Source organism: Peromyscus leucopus, chromosome 20, assembly GCF_004664715.2.
Source record: "Peromyscus leucopus breed LL Stock chromosome 20, UCI_PerLeu_2.1, whole genome shotgun sequence".
Classification (NCBI taxonomy): domain Eukaryota; kingdom Metazoa; phylum Chordata; class Mammalia; order Rodentia; family Cricetidae; genus Peromyscus; species Peromyscus leucopus.
Window position 1 is genome coordinate 2,811,743 of NC_051080.1, and position 17,815 is coordinate 2,829,557.

The 17,815-nt window shown below is 52.4% G+C and overlaps 2 protein-coding genes across 2 annotated transcripts; one reads left to right on the plus strand and one right to left on the minus strand.

The window, feature by feature from the left end:
- Positions 1-5,726: 5,726 nt before the first annotated feature.
- Positions 5,727-9,887, minus strand: Ankrd33 (ankyrin repeat domain 33). The gene is made up of 5 exons (XM_037197353.1): positions 9,281-9,887; positions 8,834-9,081; positions 8,458-8,587; positions 8,142-8,282; positions 5,727-7,277 (listed from the first exon to the last, which is right to left on the minus strand). Exons 2-5 carry the CDS (start codon positions 8,996-8,998, stop codon positions 6,580-6,582), a joined length of 1,134 nt encoding a protein of 377 aa, XP_037053248.1. The 5' UTR covers positions 8,999-9,081; positions 9,281-9,887; the 3' UTR covers positions 5,727-6,579.
- Positions 9,888-15,824: 5,937 nt separating this feature from the next.
- LOC114696587 (60S ribosomal protein L18-like) lies at positions 15,825-16,501 on the plus strand. Its single transcript, XM_037197272.1, has one exon. It carries the CDS (start codon positions 15,881-15,883, stop codon positions 16,445-16,447), a length of 567 nt encoding a protein of 188 aa, XP_037053167.1. The 5' UTR covers positions 15,825-15,880; the 3' UTR covers positions 16,448-16,501.
- The last annotated feature ends 1,314 nt before the right edge of the window (positions 16,502-17,815 follow it).

Below are 17,815 nucleotides of genomic sequence, written 5' to 3' on the forward strand. Positions count from 1 at the left end.
TCGCCACCTCACCAGAGCTAGGATTCCAGGCGCTTGCCCCAAACCTGGGTCAAGCTTCACTCTTGAGAGAGACCAAGGCCAGGCACGCACAGACATTCCGTGCTTGACCTAATGCCCTTCTGCTGCCATCTTGAAATTCTTTAAAATATTCTAAATGGTGTTGGGACAAAGGACACATAATTTTGTTTTGCACCAGGCCCTACAAAGTGTATGCCCATTTTTACACCAGTGTAAGTGAGGTGGGGGCAAACCAAAGGAGGGAAGAGGCAGGGAATGAGCTGAGTTTTGCTTCTCTTAAATTATGGAATGGAGCCGGGCAGTGGTGGCGCACACCTTTAATCCCAGCACTTGGGAGGCAGAGGCAGGCCGATCTCTGTGAGTTCGAGGCCAGCCTGGGCTACAGAGTGAGTTCTGAGAAGAGACTGAGGGCTTAAGGTGGCCATCGCTCACTGGACGGAGGGTCTCTGGGATCTGGGAGTAGGTAATAGCCCCAGCTAGGAGGGAGACTGTTAGGAAGAGGAGCCAAGTGGCTGGGTGAGGCCAGAGGCCAGAGGTATTTCCTTCAGCTCCAGCCACTCGGGAGGGTGGGACCGGATTGCTCACGCAGGACACAGGAATCTGCCTTTGTTTCCAGCTGGAGGGGAAATGCCATAAATCCTGCCCCTTTCCCACCCCTCCAGCATCCTTGCCCAGGCTCTGCCCTTCCCAGGACGGGAGGGCCTGGGACTGAGGGCCCTCAGGAAAGCTCTTGTTTCCTGGACCCCAAACCCACAGGCCTCTGTCCCTTGTTCCCCAGTACAGGTCTGGAGCAAACAGGCTGCAAGGAGTTGAGTCCGGGTCTGCTCACCTCTCTCCTCTCCTTAGCAGAACCACAGTCAAGGAAGCCACCTGGGGCTGACAGGAAGACTGGGACAAGCCTTGGGCTCCCCCGCGCCCCCCTCCCTGACTCCCGCATCACATGGTCACACAGACTCTGCCCCACAGACAATGAGGAGAATAGCGCATGATGCCAGAGGCACAGGCAGGAGGGGCAGAGGGCCTGGGACCCCAGGAGAAGAGGGTGCTGCTTTCCACATCTATGTTTGTGTGCCTGCGTGGCTAAGGGGGTGCGTGTGTGCTTTGTGCTTGTAGGTGTGGCTTGTCCGTGTTCATCAGGGATCTGTGACATCCATGTCATCGGCACGTCTGTGATCACGCAGGCCCCTGCGGTCCTGGCGGATGGCATGTCCACATGGGGCAATACTGTATGAGTACGGCCCACATCTCTAGAAGTCGGTGTTGGTAGGGCCAAGGGCTCCGGAGAGAGAGGCCAAGCCTTGTCCACTCCTTTCAGACCCAGAATATTTCTCCACAACGAAGAGTCCTGGCCTCAAAGAACAAAGACCAGGGGGTTCCGACCACGGCATGTGCTCCGGCCAGACAGGCTCCTCTGGCAGGTGAGGGGCCTGAAGGGTCAGGCAAGAAATAAATTGGGGAGCTGGAGAGAAAAGGAAGACCAGGAGCAGGGTTCAGGGTTCAGGGTTCAGGGTTTAGCTGATTATTACTTGGATAGTGGTGACTCATGAGTGTACTTTTAGCCATTGCTATGGAGAAGGAGGTCAGTATCCTGTCCTGGTTCCCTGGTGTGGGCCACAGGGGTCCCCATCTGTTCTTCTGTCTTTCTCTCCTGTTTGTGCTCCAGGGTCTCCTGAGATGTTGCTGGCATGACTGGGAACACTGGCCTTCCTGGAACCCGGGCTGCCCGAGAGGTGGAGGCAGATGATTGAGTCTGTCCACGCATCGGGGCTCAAATGCACTGGAGCCCGGACACCATTCTATTCTACGTGCATTTGCTGAGTGGTAGCGGGGCTGGACAGGGACAAACATGTCCTTACCCCCAACAGGAGTGAGGGGAGGTTCCCTGGGTGGCCCCCGCTCCAGCCCAGCTGATACCCTCAGAATTTGCTAGGATATCCAACTCTGCAGTCCCACCTATGAAGTCCTGGCCTTCCAAGGCAGGAACGGGGAGTGTGAGCTCCTTAAGAACAACTTGAGCAGCCACCAGAACTGTGGTGACGGAGGTGAGAGGCGGGTGGCTAGGGCAGGGATGTGCCCCTGCGGCAGAACTGGTCTGAGGAGGTTTCCAGGCTGGTTTTGTTTTTGTTTTTGTTTCTGTTTTTTTCCCACATTTCAGGGGCCATCAAAATACCATGCTAGAATCCTGGGAAGCTGTGGCTCTTCCACTGTCCCTCTCAACAGAGGGCAGCTGCTTACCCACCCGTCACATCTGTGCCTTGTATCCTGGGAAGTAGTTTAGTGTGTGTGTGTGTGTGTGTGTGAGACAGAGAGGGGCGGGGGCAGGACCAGGATGGAACTTGGGTCTACTCATCTCAAAGGTCTCAGTGTAGCTAATCGTTGGCATGACAAGAAGCCGTGAGTGTCTTAGCTTCTGCAGACACAGAGCAAGTGTGGAACGCTCAGAGGCTGGGATGAGGCAGGCGACCTGGACGTTACGGGGGAGGCTAACTTCAGGAAGCCCAAAGGAAGCCTGGCTTCTTTCCACTCTGCATGAAGGGATACAGGCAGGCTGGAGTCATGAGCACTCAAGAGCCAAGAACTTTTTGGTGGAGGGCCTAGGACCCATTCACCCTGGAGACGGTCAGAGATTGCAGGGGCCATTGTGGGGAGGGGGTCAGAGGGGAGCGCCCTCTGCAGAAACCACTGTCCAGATCCAGCTCAGACAGGACACGCCTAGGGTGACCCCTGAGCAGGTGGGAGGGCAGGGTCAAGGGTCAGAGGAGGCCGGCTGTGGGCAGAGGAGGCCAGCTGTGGGCAGAGGTGCGTGCGGCTGTGGGCAGAGGTGCGTGCGGCTGTGGGCAGGTTTTGACGTCACACAGGCTCGAGCTTTAGCTCCGTTCACCACTGGTCAGCTGGAGACACTCGCCATTCACTTAACCTTCACAGCTGTGGTCTCCTCCGGCGTAAGGTAGGAGGGCTGTAAAGGTCAAGGATGGCCAGGTGTGGAGCTCCATGCCCTGTTCCTATGCATTCCTCACAGAGGCCTTCTGCCTCTCTCTCTCTCTCTCTCCCTCTCTCTCTCTCTCTCTCTCTCTCTCTCTCTCTCTCTCTCTCTCTCCTCTCTCCCTCTCTCCCTCCCCCCCTCTCATATGTATATGGCTGCTTTGTCTGCATGTATATCCATACTACCTGTGTGCCTGGTGCCCACAGAACCAGAAGAGGGTATCAGATCCCCTGGGGCTAGAACAGACAGTCGTGAGCTGTCATGTGGGTGCTGGGACTTGAACCTGGGTCCTCTGGAAAAGCATCCAGTGCTCTTAACTACTGAGCCATGTGTCAATCCCCCAAGATCGTTATTCTTGTTTCTGTCTACATATGAGAGCTGTGTGGTTCAGGAGGGTTACCTAACTTGCCCAGGGTCCCAAACCTCAGGCTGCAGCACTTGGCCACCAATGGCTTCCTAGGCTGTAGATACGGTTGCTCCGCTGGCCCCTGCCGAGGCTGGCATCACGTGCTGTGATTTCAGTACTGGATGAGGAGGAAAAGGAGTCTATATCCACCCTGGAGACCCAGAAGCAGCTCAGTCAAGCTCGATTCTTTAATACCCGCCCTCCCGACAGCGCTTTACAGTTTGCAGAACCCTTTCTCCACGGCTCCATGCCACAGGTGTGAGTCCTGAAGCAAGAGCGAGTGCTGCCGGCAGGGTCCCAGGGGCGGGACAGCAGCGTTAGCCCGCAGCCCTCTGCAGCTGCTTCAGAGCACCCTGAGAGAAAGGGACTCGACTTTGCTAGTTATTTGTGCATGCGTGTGTGTGTGTGTGTGTGTGTGTGTGTGTGTGTGTGTGTGTGTTCCTATTCAAAGAGCAGAATAATTTTTGTAATGAAAAATGTATTAATGATTAAAATGTCAAAATTCTCTGTGCATAACCAAAGCATTGGTGTCAAGGTTGACACTGGTCCTCCCAGGAGCTGGGGTGTGACTCTTGCCTGCCGGCTGTGGACTTCCTACAAGCGCCTCCCTTCAGAGAGGGCGGAAAGTGAGGAAAGCGTTAAGTTCACAGGAGAAACTGGACGGTACCTCAGCCAACTGATCGGCACCAACAAGGGACACGTCAGCTGATGAGAACTTGACCTCTCTACATGATCTTCCTCCTGAAAACCCCAAACCCAGAGCTCCAGGCTAGACCTAAGAAAAACATCAGCCTTGGGCTATAGAGCAAAATGGGAGCGGAGAAGAGGAGAGGAGGGGAGGGGAGGAAGAGGACAGGAGAGGAGAAGGAGGGAGAGGAGGGGAGGGGAGGAAGAGGACAGGAGAGGGGAAGGGAGGGGAGGGGAGGGGAGGAAGAGGACAGGAGAGGGGAAGGGAGAGAAGGGAAGGAGGGAGGGGAGGGGAGAGGAGGGGAGGGGAGGAAGAGGATTACTGGCATCAATACTCAAAGCTGTCCGATGGTCAAAAACAAGGAATGTCTTGTAGGATCCCAAGGGACCCTGTGGCAGAGAGGAAACTGGGTGAAAGGTAAGGAAGTGTGAATCAGGTGTGGACTCGAGTTAATCACAATGGTGAGCTCACTGCAACACACAAATAGCAGAGAAATCTGAGGGGTCTCTGCACTACTGTCCTAACTTTTCTGTAAATCTAAAAGTGCAGGGTCTTTTTGTTTTTGTTTTTAATGAGGCAGGGCCTGGGACTCATCATGTAGACCAGGCAGGCTTCAAACTCCGAGATCTGCCTGCCTCTGCTGGGATTAATCATGTGCCACCATGCCCAACCATAATGCAAAGCTTTTGTTATTTGACTTAATCAAAAGACAGTGAAACATTTGCCTGGCTGCTGCTCCCTGGCCAGCATCTAAGCTCTTTTCTAGAGAAAATACCTGCTTCCTTGTTGGGATGCTCCAGAGGAGACAGTATGAGCCAGTGCCCTGCTGTGGAGACCATGGCCAGCGGGCTCTGCCAGTTTCTAACTGTGGAGCCCAGGCAGTCTGTAAATTCTGAGCCAGGTGTCCTTAAACTTGGAGTTTGCAGGATCATTGAGAAGGTCAAATGTATGCATGTATACAGTAGGCACCTTACCTATGCATTATGTATGCAGTAGGCATTGTACGTGCAGTTGCTGTAGTTATCAGGAGCATACAAGTGCACTTCTGCAGGAAATGTGTTGGAGAAACCCCCCAAACTTGCAAACAAAGCCCCACAAAGTTACCAAGTGTCCCTTCAAAGATATTTCAGATCATTGGCTAAGAACCCCACCTATGGGTCACCTAGGAGGTAACTTCTCTTGACATACTTATTATGGCTGTTTTTCCTCCCCCTCCCTCCCTCCCTCCTTCCCTCCCTCCCTCCCTCCCTCCCTCCCTCCCTCTTTCTTTAGGTAGGGTCTGTGTGTTGCCCAGACTGGTCTCAAACTCCAGTGATCCTCCTGTCTCAGCCTCCTGAGTAGCTGGAGCTACAGATCTGCGTTCTATGTTAGGCAAACACCCTATTTTCTACTCACCAAGGCCCAGACTTTACAAAGTAACAGGTCAAGCACTAGAAGATTGACAAACAGCACATAATTATTATTCTTGGATCCTTTCTTTTTAAAATGTAATTTTACTCTATGTGTATAGGTGTTTTGTCTGCATGTAGCACCAGGCACCAAGCGAGTGCCCGGTGCCCAAGGAAATCAAAATAGGGCATCAGACCCCCTTCAGCTGGGTGCTGGGATCCAAACCTGGGTCCTCTGCAGGAGCAGCCAGGGCTCTAATCTGATCTGTCTTCTCCAGCCCCCAAATCATTTTTGTTTGGCAAAAAAGTAAAAACAGTTCAGGTTTTCCTGTGGTTGGGAACTTCTTTTCTTCTAACTTTGCAATCTTCTTTCCGCACCCCTTGCTCCACAGTCCTCCATTTCCTCCTTGGATCCATCCTGCTGCCCCACTTTCTAAGTCCTTACATAGCTTTCGGTACTCATGACATGTCCGTGGTAATCTGCATTAATTACTGCTCCGGTTCAGTCCACGAGGTGGAGGCACAGCAGCGGGAGCCGGAGGCGGCAGGCCACGTGGCGTCTGCAGTCAGGTAACAGAGGGGACGCCGTGCTGGGGTCCTTCTTTTCATTCAGTCTGGGGCCCCAGTTCGTTGGATGGTGCTCTTCAAGTTCAGGTGGTCCTCTCCTTCTCAGTTAAGCCTCTATGGGCACCCAGAGGCATCTCTTTTGTGTGATTCTAAATCTCACAAAGTTGAGGATAAAGATGTCCTGACAAACGTGGTTACCTGAGGGAGACGTTCTCTGACAAATGCCATGCCCGCATGCTTTTCTACCCTTGGTTATCTGCTTGGTACAACTGGAAGATAGATTCCGTGTGAGACCCTTGCTTTCCCCTGCTTTATGATAGACTACACAGAATCCAGCGTATGGGTATTACCACCACATCACTGTAGCTGATCCCCTGCCGGCAGACACTGGGTTAGTCCTGTTCCCTCCTGCAGACACTACTGTGGGCAACCTTGTACCGTCAGTGGAAGCAGGTTCCTCAGGGCAGAGGCAGCTGGGAAGCAGAAGAAGCCCCAGACGGGAACGTGTCTTACTCGCCTCTAGCTTGGCCTAGCCCACCTCCCCATGGTTCTTAGCTTCGTCTTCCTGCTTCTTCCTCTCCTGGTATCTCCAGAGAGGAAGAGCCAGACTTCGCTGCCCTGCAGGCCTGAGTATCAACTCTTCGTACTGGGTAGGGGAAGAGGGCGCCTTGGAGAGGAGGATCTTGGGGATTTGGGACCTGGCACCTGCACTGTCCCTGGACTGTAACCACTGGGAGAGCACACTCCGAGGGCTCTGGTAGGGGACGAAGACCTGGGGGACAGGGACAGCCAGAGGAGGGTGGGGTGCTGGGGGAGGGGGAGGGGCGGTGCCCAAAAGCTCAGGCACTGACTTGCCTCGAGTGCCCAGCATGGGTGGGTGATCGGGGCACAGTGTGTGGCAGGCCGTGGTGAGGAAGGGGCTGGCCAAGCTGGTGGTGACCGTCACAAAGTGGTCCAGAACACCCCCTTCCTGCGGAGACTCAGCAAAAGAGAGGCTCAGGGTAGCTTGCAGCTTTTCTAAGAGGGATGGGGCAGCCTGGGCCTGGGCCCGGGCCACGAGCTGGGCCAAGGCTGGCCACTCTGGCTGGTACTGCAGGCTGAGCTGCTCTGCCTGGGGTCGCCTCAGCAGCTGCCGGATCTTCCGCACGGTGTCAAAGCTGTCCGTCAGAACAGCCCACTCCAAGGCTGTCTTGCCCCGGACGGGATCCACGGAGCTCAGGTCAGCACCTGCAAGTGGGTCAGTGTGACAGGGATGAGTCAGGGAGCCGTGGTTTGCACATGGGCGCATTCTGCAGCAGCAAGGCTGGTTTGGGCTGGATTCAAAACATCTCCCAGACTGGAAGCCCAGGGCTTCAGCCTTCCATGTAAGAGACAGGACCCGGAGGGACTTGCAGAGAGCCGGTGCGGTCTCCAACAGGCTCATAGGGCCTGGGGAGAGTGGATCACCGGCTGCTCAAGCCACAGCTGCTGGGGGGCGGGGGTCCTGCCACTTCCCCCTCCCACTTTATTTCTTCATTATCATTCCTTTCTCTCTGGAGCCAGAGAGACACAGTCACTCTGAAAGGAGAAAGACAAGGGGTGCCCTTCCTTCCCCACCAAACCCATGGGGGTTGGGAAGGGAAAAGCTGGAGACCGGGATTCCTCAGAGAGACCAGCAGAGGGCGTCGACAGCCACCTGGGGGGGGGATAATAAGGGTCCCACAGCTCCACAGGGGCCCGCCACTTCCTCCTGAACTGGAGTCAGTCCTCACTGCCGCCGCCCCATGGGGCAGCCTTCACCTTGCTGTGGCCTTGTTTCTCCGCCTGGGTCTCAGGCGAGGGCAAGGCCGGGACTAGAACTCAGGATTCTGGTTGAAGGTGCCGCCGCACCGCCCCCCACCTTTCCCCATCTTATGAATGCGCTCTTTAGCTGGGACCTCCATAAAGAGTCACGGCTGGCAGCCGGGCTTCGCACACCGTGGAAAGGTGATCGCACGCCCCTCCTCCGCGAAGCTGGCCTCCATCTGTGTTCCACCCCCCCCTCCTCTCCTGCGGCGGCGGCGGCTAAGTGGTGTCTAGTGGGGTGGTAGAGGAGGAAGTGGCGCCACACACCCGCCATGAGGAGGGCCACCACACACTCAGAGCGGTCACGGATGGCAGCCTTCATCAGAGCCGTGAGTCCCCGCTGGTCCCTGCGCTCCAGGTCCAGGCCAGCAAAGTAGTTGAGCAGGACAGTCACCAGGGATGTGTGACCTGCCGAGACAGGACAACAAGGCTGGGATCCCCAGGATCCCCAGGATCCCCAGGGTGATGAAGCCTGCCCAGAGAGACCCCTGTGCAAAGTTTGGGGTTGTGGCCCTGATGGCTGAGAGCAGGGGTGAGGTTGGGGGGTGCTGGGGGGAGGGGATAGGGGTTTTGTGTCTTGCACCTGCTTGAGCGGCCAGCATGAGGGCTGTGTTTCCATCTTTGTCCTGCTGGTTCACATCCAGGAAAGGACAGCAGCTGAGCAGAACCACAATGGCACCAAAGCCGCGGTAGCATGCCACCATGAGGCCTGTCTGGGGACAGGGCAGCTCGGACCCCCACTTTCCACTAAGCTCTCCTTAGGAAGCCCCTCACCACCACTACCACCTTTGCCCTCTACATCTGCACATTCTCAGAGCCTGTCCCAACTCCCATGAAGACGGTTCTCAGCCGTCTAGAGTGGGAACAGCTTCTGGAACTCTCTGGAGAGCCAGACCAGGATGCTGAGGGTGGGGCCTGACCCGTCCCCAGCTGCCCCGCTGAGCCCTGGGGTATCTCACCCTCCCATTGCTGTCCACTTGGGAAACCTCCTCTGGGGAGACCCCGACATCCAGCCTGGCTTGGAGCTCATCGGGGTCATTGTGGACACAGGCCCAGTACAGGGTCTTCAGGTGACAACCAGGGGTAGGGGTCTCGTTGCTGGGGCAGGACAGTGCCTCAGACATGTCCAACCCTTCCCAGGTCAGTGGTGGCTCCTCTGCTTCCAGTCTGGGGCAGAAAGGTGAGTCCCTCTCCAGTCAGCTGGCAGCTGTGACAGAATGTAGAGGAACAGTGTCTCCTGCGATCCGTGATCCTGGACAGATGTTCCTGCAGCTGCACCTGTCTCCCCCTGCCCCCCCCCCACCCCTTCCCCAGACACAAGACAGGCAGCCAATGCGTCTTACTGTAGGTCAGTTTCCCAAGGAGGCTCACGATAGGGGTTATCATTTCCCCTCCCCCAACCTTACCTGGGGTTCTAGGGCCTCCAAAAGACCATCACAGCAGACAGGCCTGTGGCTCAGAGCACCCCAGCACCTCCCAAAACCCAGCAGTCCTTCTGTGGCATAACCGAGGGACTATCACCAGGAAGTGAGGCAGGTGACAGATGGCTGGGCCTGCAGAAAACTGCCATAAACACGTCGGCGCTGAGCTGGGTCAAGCGGGTTAGGAAGGGATTGGGGGCCTGGAGGGGGTGCCCCATCCCTGCCCTAAGATCCCACTAGACTTGGCTGGCGGCAGCTTCTCCAGGCCCACAGTGGAGTGGACCTAACCTGGGCTCATCAGTCAGTATCACCTCCATCGTGGGACGTCAGCTGCTCTTAGAAGCGGTTTTGCAAGAGAAGCGTGATGAGGCTCCTGAGCCTGAGATGCCCTCCACTGCAGTGGAGCTGATCTGGGGAAGAGGCCGCGGCCGTGGTGTGGGAGAAGGTCCGAGCGTTAAATAAGTACGAATGGGGAGGTGGGCTCCAGGGTTTACCCAAGGAAATCAAAACATAAAGAACTGTCAGGAGAGGCTGGAGAGGTGGCTCAGAAGTTAAGAGCACAAGGCTGCTCTTCCAGGAGACTGTGCATCAGTTACCAGCACCCACGGGGCAGCTCCCAGCTGTCTGTAACTCCAGGGTCAGGGAATCTGTTGCCTCTTCTGGTTTCTGTAGATAACTGCATGCACATGTGTGCTGTAGGGAAGAGGGGCTGGAGAGAGAAACCCACCCTGACCCTGGAGCCCAGAATTAGGGAAGGATGGCTCAGATAATGCCAGTGAGAGAAACACAACTTAGCTCAGATCAGAGCCATCTCTGCCCCTGTCCAATTGACTCGTGAAAACAACCAATCACAGAGCAGGACATTAGAATCCTGGCCCTAGGGCCCAGGACCAGGGAAAGAAACACAGCCTGGGTTTGGGACCTGAGCCAGAGAAGTGAACACTTTATCCCCAAACCCAGGAAATATGCCCTGACTCTGAGACTAGTACCAAAATAACACTCTTGGCCCCTAGAATCAGAGTCAGTGAAAGAAATGTGCCCTGGCCTTAGAGGTAGTGTCAAAAGGCCAAGAAAGGCCAGTGAAAGAAACACAATTCTTTCACTGAAATCAGGGCCATCTCTGCCCCTTGCTCACAAAACTGGCCAATTCCTGGGCAGAAAATAAACTAACCAATCACAGTTGACTCCGCCCCCTAGACATCCTATATAAACTGCCCTGCCCAGTCAGTTGTGAGCTGTTCACTCCACCCTGGTAGAGGCAGCTACTCTCCTGGACTCCTCCTTCCCAAATAAACCTCTTTCTCAAGAGAGTATTGGGTGAAGACCTTCATTGACAGCTGAATAGAAGAACCTTGCTGGGAAGTCCCATAGTGGACTGAGCGAGAAAGAGCTGGTAACACTGAGCCAGAGATTGTGGCTCTCCAGGAGAGGAGCAGGATTGCTGTGTCCTGCGGGGAAACCATCCCCCATCATACCATCATACCAGGTATATCCTGACCTTCCCGAAGAGTCAGGATACCTTTCCTTGCTGAAGCAGTTCCAGGCCTGACTCTCCTGAGAAGTCAGAAAACCTTCCTTTCCAAGGTTGGGCTGTTTCTTTGCAGTCTCAGCTATCAGACCTGTGCTAAACAGCTCCAGGTGTCCGGGACACCTTCAGGGCAGAGCTCTTGTCCTAAGTAGCTCTGAGGTGTCCGGGATACCTCGCCCTCTAGGGCTGAACTGTCTCCTCGCCGTTTCAGCCATCAATTTACTTACATTTGGTGCCAAAACCCGGGACACCAAACCCAGAGTTTTTGCAGTTTACTTACATGCACAGGCATACACACTGGCAAAACACCTTGCCGGGCGGTGGTGGCGCACGCCTTTAATTCCAGCACTCGGGAGGCAGAGCCAGGCGGATCTCTGTGAGTTCGAGGTCAGTCTGGGCTACAAAGTGAGTTCCAGGGAAGGCACCAAAGCTACACCAGAGAGACCCTGTGTTGAAAAAAAAAAAAAGTTTTAAAAAAGAAATTTCAAATTAGAGCTATAGAAATTATGACGTATTAAATCTAGTGAATTAGATTTGAAGTGGTAAAATATGACTTATTAAAGTAATAATAGATTTGTACTGTCATTTTTGGGGCTGGCCTGGAGAGTGGGGGTTCTGTCTGGGCTGGACTCAGCCTTCATCCAAAGCTGCAGGTGGCCCTTCTCCTGAACTGCAAGCTGGAAAGCTAAGTCAGCACTTGCCAGCCTCCAGGAGCTGTGGATTTGGGCTCTTATGTTCTATGGAGGTAAATTTGGGGCAGAGCTATGTAGCAGGGGACCCCCACTTTCTGAGACAGACCGTGGTAACACAGGCAGGCTCTGCGAGCAGCTTCCTGATCCACCAGCTTCCTGTAGTACTGACTGCGGATTTCTCAATCACAGGCAGAGGTCATATGACTGCCAAAGCTGGCAGTTATTTCAGACCTACAGCCTGTCTCCAGCCCTTTCTGTTTCAACTAGCCAGTGTGTTCTTGCTGTCTGCCACTGCACTCTAACGGACACGTGTGGCTTAGCAAAATAAATAAATAAATAAATAAATAAAAATAAAAAATTCAGGAATAGCAAGCTGTTGGTATCGGTTAAGGCATCGGATGGTGCCAGGGTCTTGCCTGGAATTCTCTTACTTTTCCTCTTAGTCACAAGATGGCTGCTCTACCCCAAACCATCAGAGTAAAATTTGGTGAATGTGGGATTCTATGCAGTATTTAGCAGATGTCCGTGAGATTGTAGGCCAGACATCTCTGACACATCCCCTAACCATAGCTTCCTTTTTCTCAGTCATTTTTGAGCTGGGTCTGGTTGCATAATGAAAGCTGGGCTGGTGAACGGCTAGCAGAAGTCTGATGGATGGAAACTCTTTGCTGTCTTGATACAAGACATCAGGAGCATCTTGGTCCTGCCTTCACGCTCTCCCCGCGACTCCCTGCCGCCTGGAATCCTGGGCACGCACACAGGTGTGTGCACCCACTGCATTTAGCTTTTCCGTTCTTCCCGAGGTGGGTACACCTTAAAGAAGGTGCCCTTTGGCTCACAGTTCCAGGGCACAACCCACCACAACAGAGCGGTCTGGGAAGCAGGACGACGCGGACGATGACACCGGTGCCGATGAGGCAGCTGGTCTCACTGAGTCTGCAGCAGGAAGCCAAGAAAGGTGAACGCTCATGCTCAGCTTGTTTTCTCTTTGTTTGGTCCAGGACCTCAGCACATGAGATGACGCCACCCATCGTGAAGACAGATCTTCCTTCCTCAATGATGTACCTCAGACAACCCCTCCCAGGCATGTCCTTAGCTTGTCTCCTGGATGAGTCTAGAGCCGGTGACATTGATATTAACCCTCATGGTGCTCAGGCTGCTGGCAGCTTCTTGCCGCTTGCAAATAATGCTCCAGTGAACACCTTGGATCCATCTAGCTCTGGGCACGCTGGGCTCAGGGCACACACCTGCTTATGGACCAGACCTTGCGATGTTGCTCTGTTTTGCACGGTTCCTACCCACAGTGATTTCCCTCTACAGCCAGGCCAATGATTCAAACTGTTGGCTTCACATTTTCCTCAAAGCGACACACAGAACTAGGCAGCGACATCCACATTTCACGTGGAATTTCTTGCTATCACCAAGCTAGAGTCTCTCTCCTCACATCTGATGATCGTTCTCGTTACCACTTCCGGGATTTGCCTGCTTCTGGCCTTTGCCAGCTTGGTGGGGGTGGTTCTTATTCCTTTTTTTCTCCTGACACTTTGGGAATTTTTTTAATTTCCCAGGTAATAAATCTTTTAGATGTGTCTACCATACTATAATTCAATGGTACCTCTACTGAAAGAAAGCCTGAGTTTGGATATGGTTAAATTCTTCAAAGATTCTCCTTATACTTTTTGTTTTAGTATCTTGTTCAAGAAAAACTTTACACTTACAAAAGATCTTCATTCTTTTTCTTAATCTTATAGTTTTATTTTCATATTTAGCCTTTATTCTGAATTCATTTTTTATTTTTAGAATTTCTTTTTTTTAAAACTTATTTTATATACATTGGTGTGAAGGTGTCAAATCCCCTGGAACTAGAATTACAGACAGTTGTGAGCTGCCATGTGGGTGCTGGGAATTGAACCGAGGTCCTCTGGAAGAGCAGTCAGTGCTCTTAACCGCTGGGCCATCTCTCCAGCCCCTTGAATTCATTTTTATATACTGAGAAAAATATCTGTAGACTGAATTGTGTCCCACCCCCAACTGAAATGTGAGGAGCTAACTTCCAGAGTGACTGTATTTGGAACTAGAGCGTTGGATAATGTAATTAAGTTTGGGGGTGAAAAAGCCATTCTAGGCCAAAGTAGCTGTGCTGGGGGGTCTCCATTTCTGATTACAGTGCCGAGTCCTGATGACGAAATGGCGTGGCACTTTACAGAAACAGGACTAGAGGACACAGACGCAAACACAGTTGTAGTGTGTGTGTGTGTGTGTGTGTGTGTGTGTGTGTGTGTGTGTACAGTACCCGCAGATCCAGAGTGGTGCCAGGGTCCCAGACCTGGGTTACGGCTCCCAGACCTGGGTTCCGGCTGCCTGGCATGTCAACACAGGTGCTGGGAATGGAATAAAAGTACTCGGCAGGCATGGTGGCGCATGTCTTTAATCCCAACGACAGGAGGCAGAGGCAGGCGGATCTCTGTGGGTTTGAGACCAGCCTGGGTTATAGAGGGAGTTACAGGCCAAACAGGGCTACATAGTAAGTGAGGTTGTCTCAACACAAAAAATCAAAAAACCAAACCAAACCCGACCACTTCAGGATACAGCCATGGGCAAGGACCTCTGCAAAGGACTCTGAAAGCTCAGGAAGTAACTGCAAGATTGATGATGAAAGATTGCAGGAAATTAAAAATTCAACACAGCCGAAGAAGCAGCCCAGTGAGGACAGTCCACAGCGTGGGAGAAGAGCTTTGTCAGCTCCACATCTCCGAGGGATTAACATATCGAATCTATAAAGAACTCAACAAACGAAACACACAAAACCCAAGTCAACCAATCAGTAAGTGGGCAAATGAATTGAACAGGCCGTTCTCAAAAGAATAGCCACAAATGGCCAAAAACATTTGGGAAAATGTTCCTACATTCTCAGCCATCAGAAATGCAAACTAAACTACACCTCACCCCTGTCAGAACAGCAGAGACAGGTGGATCCCTGAGTTTGAGACCAGCCTGGTCTACAGAGTGAGTTCCAGGACAGCCTGGGCTACACAGAGAAACCCTGTCTCAAAAAACAGAAAAAAGAAAGTAAGTAAACAACAAGTAAAGTCGCCTCATTTACAGCTGGTGGGAATGTAAATTAGTGTAGCCATTATGATAAGAAATATGTGAGTTCCTCAAAAACAAAACAAAACAAAAAAACCCTGAAACTAAAACTCTCACACAACCCAGCTATATCACTCCTGGTGCGTGTCAGAGTCAGCATGCCTAGAGACCCGTGTTTACTGGGAAACTGTTCACAGTGGCCGAGATATGGAACCAACCTAAATCTCCATCACAGATGAGTGGATAAAGAAAATGTGGTCCATACACACAATGGGGTTTCACTCGGCTATAAAGATAAAATTATGTCGGGAGAGTGGATGCAACTGACAAGTGAAATAGCTTGACAGATTTGGACCACTATCAGGTCTTTCCTCATAGGTGACATCTATATTCAATAAAGAGTATATGAATCGAGGGCTGGAGAGACGGCTCAGCAGTTCAGAGCACTGACTGCTCTTCCAGAGGACCCGGGTTCGGTGCCCAGCTCCAATTCCCAGCTCCCACATGGTAGTCCACAACTGTCTACACACAGACATATATGCAGGCAAAGCACCAATGCACATAACATTTTTAAAAAATTAAGGGAAAGAATGTATGAAATGAAAACAGAGGGTCAATTAGGGAGAAAGGAGAGAAGGGAGGAGAATGTTGGACGCTTTCTTTATGTGTGGATCTGGATTTAAATATAGGACATGAAAACAGAAAGGGAGCTACTTCAGGAGAAGCTGGGGGCCACCCAGAGGGTAGGGGGCGGTGGCTGCTAGTATGAGCAAAGGACAATCATGCACATGTATGAAAAATGTCGCCACGAAACACTATAAAAACCCAAAGTTTGTCAGGAGTGGTGGAGTCTGGTAGTAGAGTGCTTGCCTGGCATGCAGAAGTCCTGGGATCAATCCCTGGCACCCCTAGATGTTATTGAGGTTCCATGAGAGGATAAGGGCAGGTGCGGCCCTGATTCAAGAGGTTCGCTGTCCTCAGAAGGGAGGAGATGCTGGAACGCTCTGAGACCTCACAGAGAAGGTCGCCAAGGGCAGTGAGGAGTCTCCAAACCCAGCCAAGAAGTCTCACCAGAAACCAAGGCTGCTGTGCCCTGCCCTCGGGTTCCCAGCCTCTAGGCAGGCAGGTCTCTGTGAGTTCAAGTCTACAGAGTGAGTTCCAGGACAGCCAGGACTGTTACACAGAAAAACTCTGCCTCAAAAAGACAAAACCAGCTTTTCCCCTCCCACTCCGGCACAGTTCTGTCTTTCTGGACCTGGCCGGGCAGGAGACACCATCATGGGTGTTGACATTCGCCACAACAAGGACCGAAAGGTTCGGCACAAGGAGCCCAAGAGCCAGGACCTCTACCTGCGGCTGCTGGTCCAGCTGTACAGGTTTCTGGCCAGACGAACCAACTCGACCTTCAATCAGGTTGTGCTGAGAAGGCTGTTTATGAGTCGCACTAACCGGCCACCTCTGTCCCTGTTCTGGAAGATCCGAAAGATGGAGCTTCCTGGCCGTGAGAACAAGACAGCTGTGGTTGTGGGGACGGTCACAGATGATGTGCGGATTCTCGAAGTGCCTAAACTGAAGGTGTGTGCACTGCGGGTGAGCAGCTGCGCCCGAAGTCACATCCTCAAGGCTGGGGGTAAGATCCTCACCTTCGACCAGCTGGCCCTGGAGTCTGCCAAGGGCCGTGGCACCGTGCTCCTGTCTGGTCCTCGGAAGGGCCGAGAGGTATACTGGCATTTTGGCAAGGCCCCAGGAACCCCACACAGCCATACCAAACCCTATGTCCGCTCCAAGGGCCAGAAGTTCGAACGTGCCAGAGGCAGAAGGGCTAGCTGCGGCTACAAAAACTAACCTTGGATCTTACTGTTATTAAAAAAAAGTTTTGAATGTTAAAAAAAAAAAAAACCAAAACCAACCCACCAACCCACCAAACAAACAAACAAATAAACAACAACAACAACAAAAACCCATAAAATAGAACAATAACGATACATTAGTTTGGCGTCACCAGTTTAGCAAAAAATTAAATATTAATAACATTAAGCATTCACGCTGTAGGAGGAGTTTAGTGAGGGGATTGTGGATAGCAGTTGACAGTATCTACCAAAATCACTGTGGCTGGGGGCTTGCTGGAAGGGTGAGGCAGGAGAATCACAAAGCCAAGGTCAGCCTGGGCAATAGAGTGAGTTAAAGACCAGTCTGGGCAACTTACTCAACATAAAATGTAAAAACAGGGCTGCAGGCATACACAGCTCAGTGGTAGAGTGCCTGCCTCACACGGGTGAGGACCTGGGCTTGAACTTGGTGCTACAGAAAAGAAGGAAGGGGGCTGGAGAGGTGGCTCAGTGGTTAAGAGCACCGGCTGCTCTTCCAGAGGACCCGGGTTCAATTCCCAGCTCTCAGTGGTTAAGAGCACCGGCTGCTCTTCCAGAGGACCCGGGTTCAATTCCCAGCTCCCACATGGTGGCTCAAAACTGTCTGTAACTCTAGTTCCAGGGGATCCATCACCCTCACACAGATATACATGCAGGCAAAACACCAATGCACATAAAATAAAAATAAATAAGTCATCTAAAAAGGAAAGAAACATCAACTACCAGGACCAGTCTTCGGTGTTGATCTGGGACACAGCCCTCGAAACAGGATTTCAAAGTTCTCCTAGAGTGGTTCCAACACAGGCTAAGGTTGGGAGGCCCTGCCCAGAATGGTGCCCACCAAACAGGCTGAACCCAGAGTGGTCTGGGAGGGAGGGGTGAAAGGTGGGCTTCGTGGTTTGTGCTTTGAACTTGAGTAATGTTGAGTTGAAAGCTAATGGTTAAAAAGAGAAAAGATCCAGAACGATTCTCTTATGTCTTTCTCCTCTCTCCTGCTTGCCAAGCTCTCTGGCACACGGAATTCTCATCCCTTCATTCCTTTGTGCTATCTAGTTCATTCATTCAATTTCTATTTGTTTGTGTTTTCCCATTTCTGGTGTTGGAGGTTAAACCCAGGACCTCATGGTCGGGGAGCACACTCGGTCCAGCTGAGCCACACTGCCTGTGCATTCACTGAAAACCACAACTTGCTGTCCAGTGGTGGCACACGACTTTAATCCCAGCAGGTGAATCTCTGTGAGTTCGAGGCCAGTCTGGTCTACGGAGTGAGTTCCAGGACAGCCAGGGCTACACAGAGAAACCCTGTCTCAAACAAAAGAAAGAGAGAGAGGTGGGGAGAGAGGGA

Coding starts and splice junctions, on each gene's coding strand:
- Ankrd33 (XM_037197353.1), bottom strand. CDS start 8,998: ATGTCTGAGGCACTGTCCTGCCCCAGCAACGAGACCCCTACCCCTGGT. Junction 8,588..8,833: donor AAGTGGACAGCAATGGGAGG/GTGAGATACCCC, acceptor CCCTGTCCCCAG/ACAGGCCTCATGGTGGCATG. Junction 8,283..8,457: donor CATGCTGGCCGCTCAAGCAG/GTGCAAGACACA, acceptor CTGTCTCGGCAG/GTCACACATCCCTGGTGACT.
- LOC114696587 (XM_037197272.1), top strand. CDS start 15,881: ATGGGTGTTGACATTCGCCACAACAAGGACCGAAAGGTTCGGCACAAG.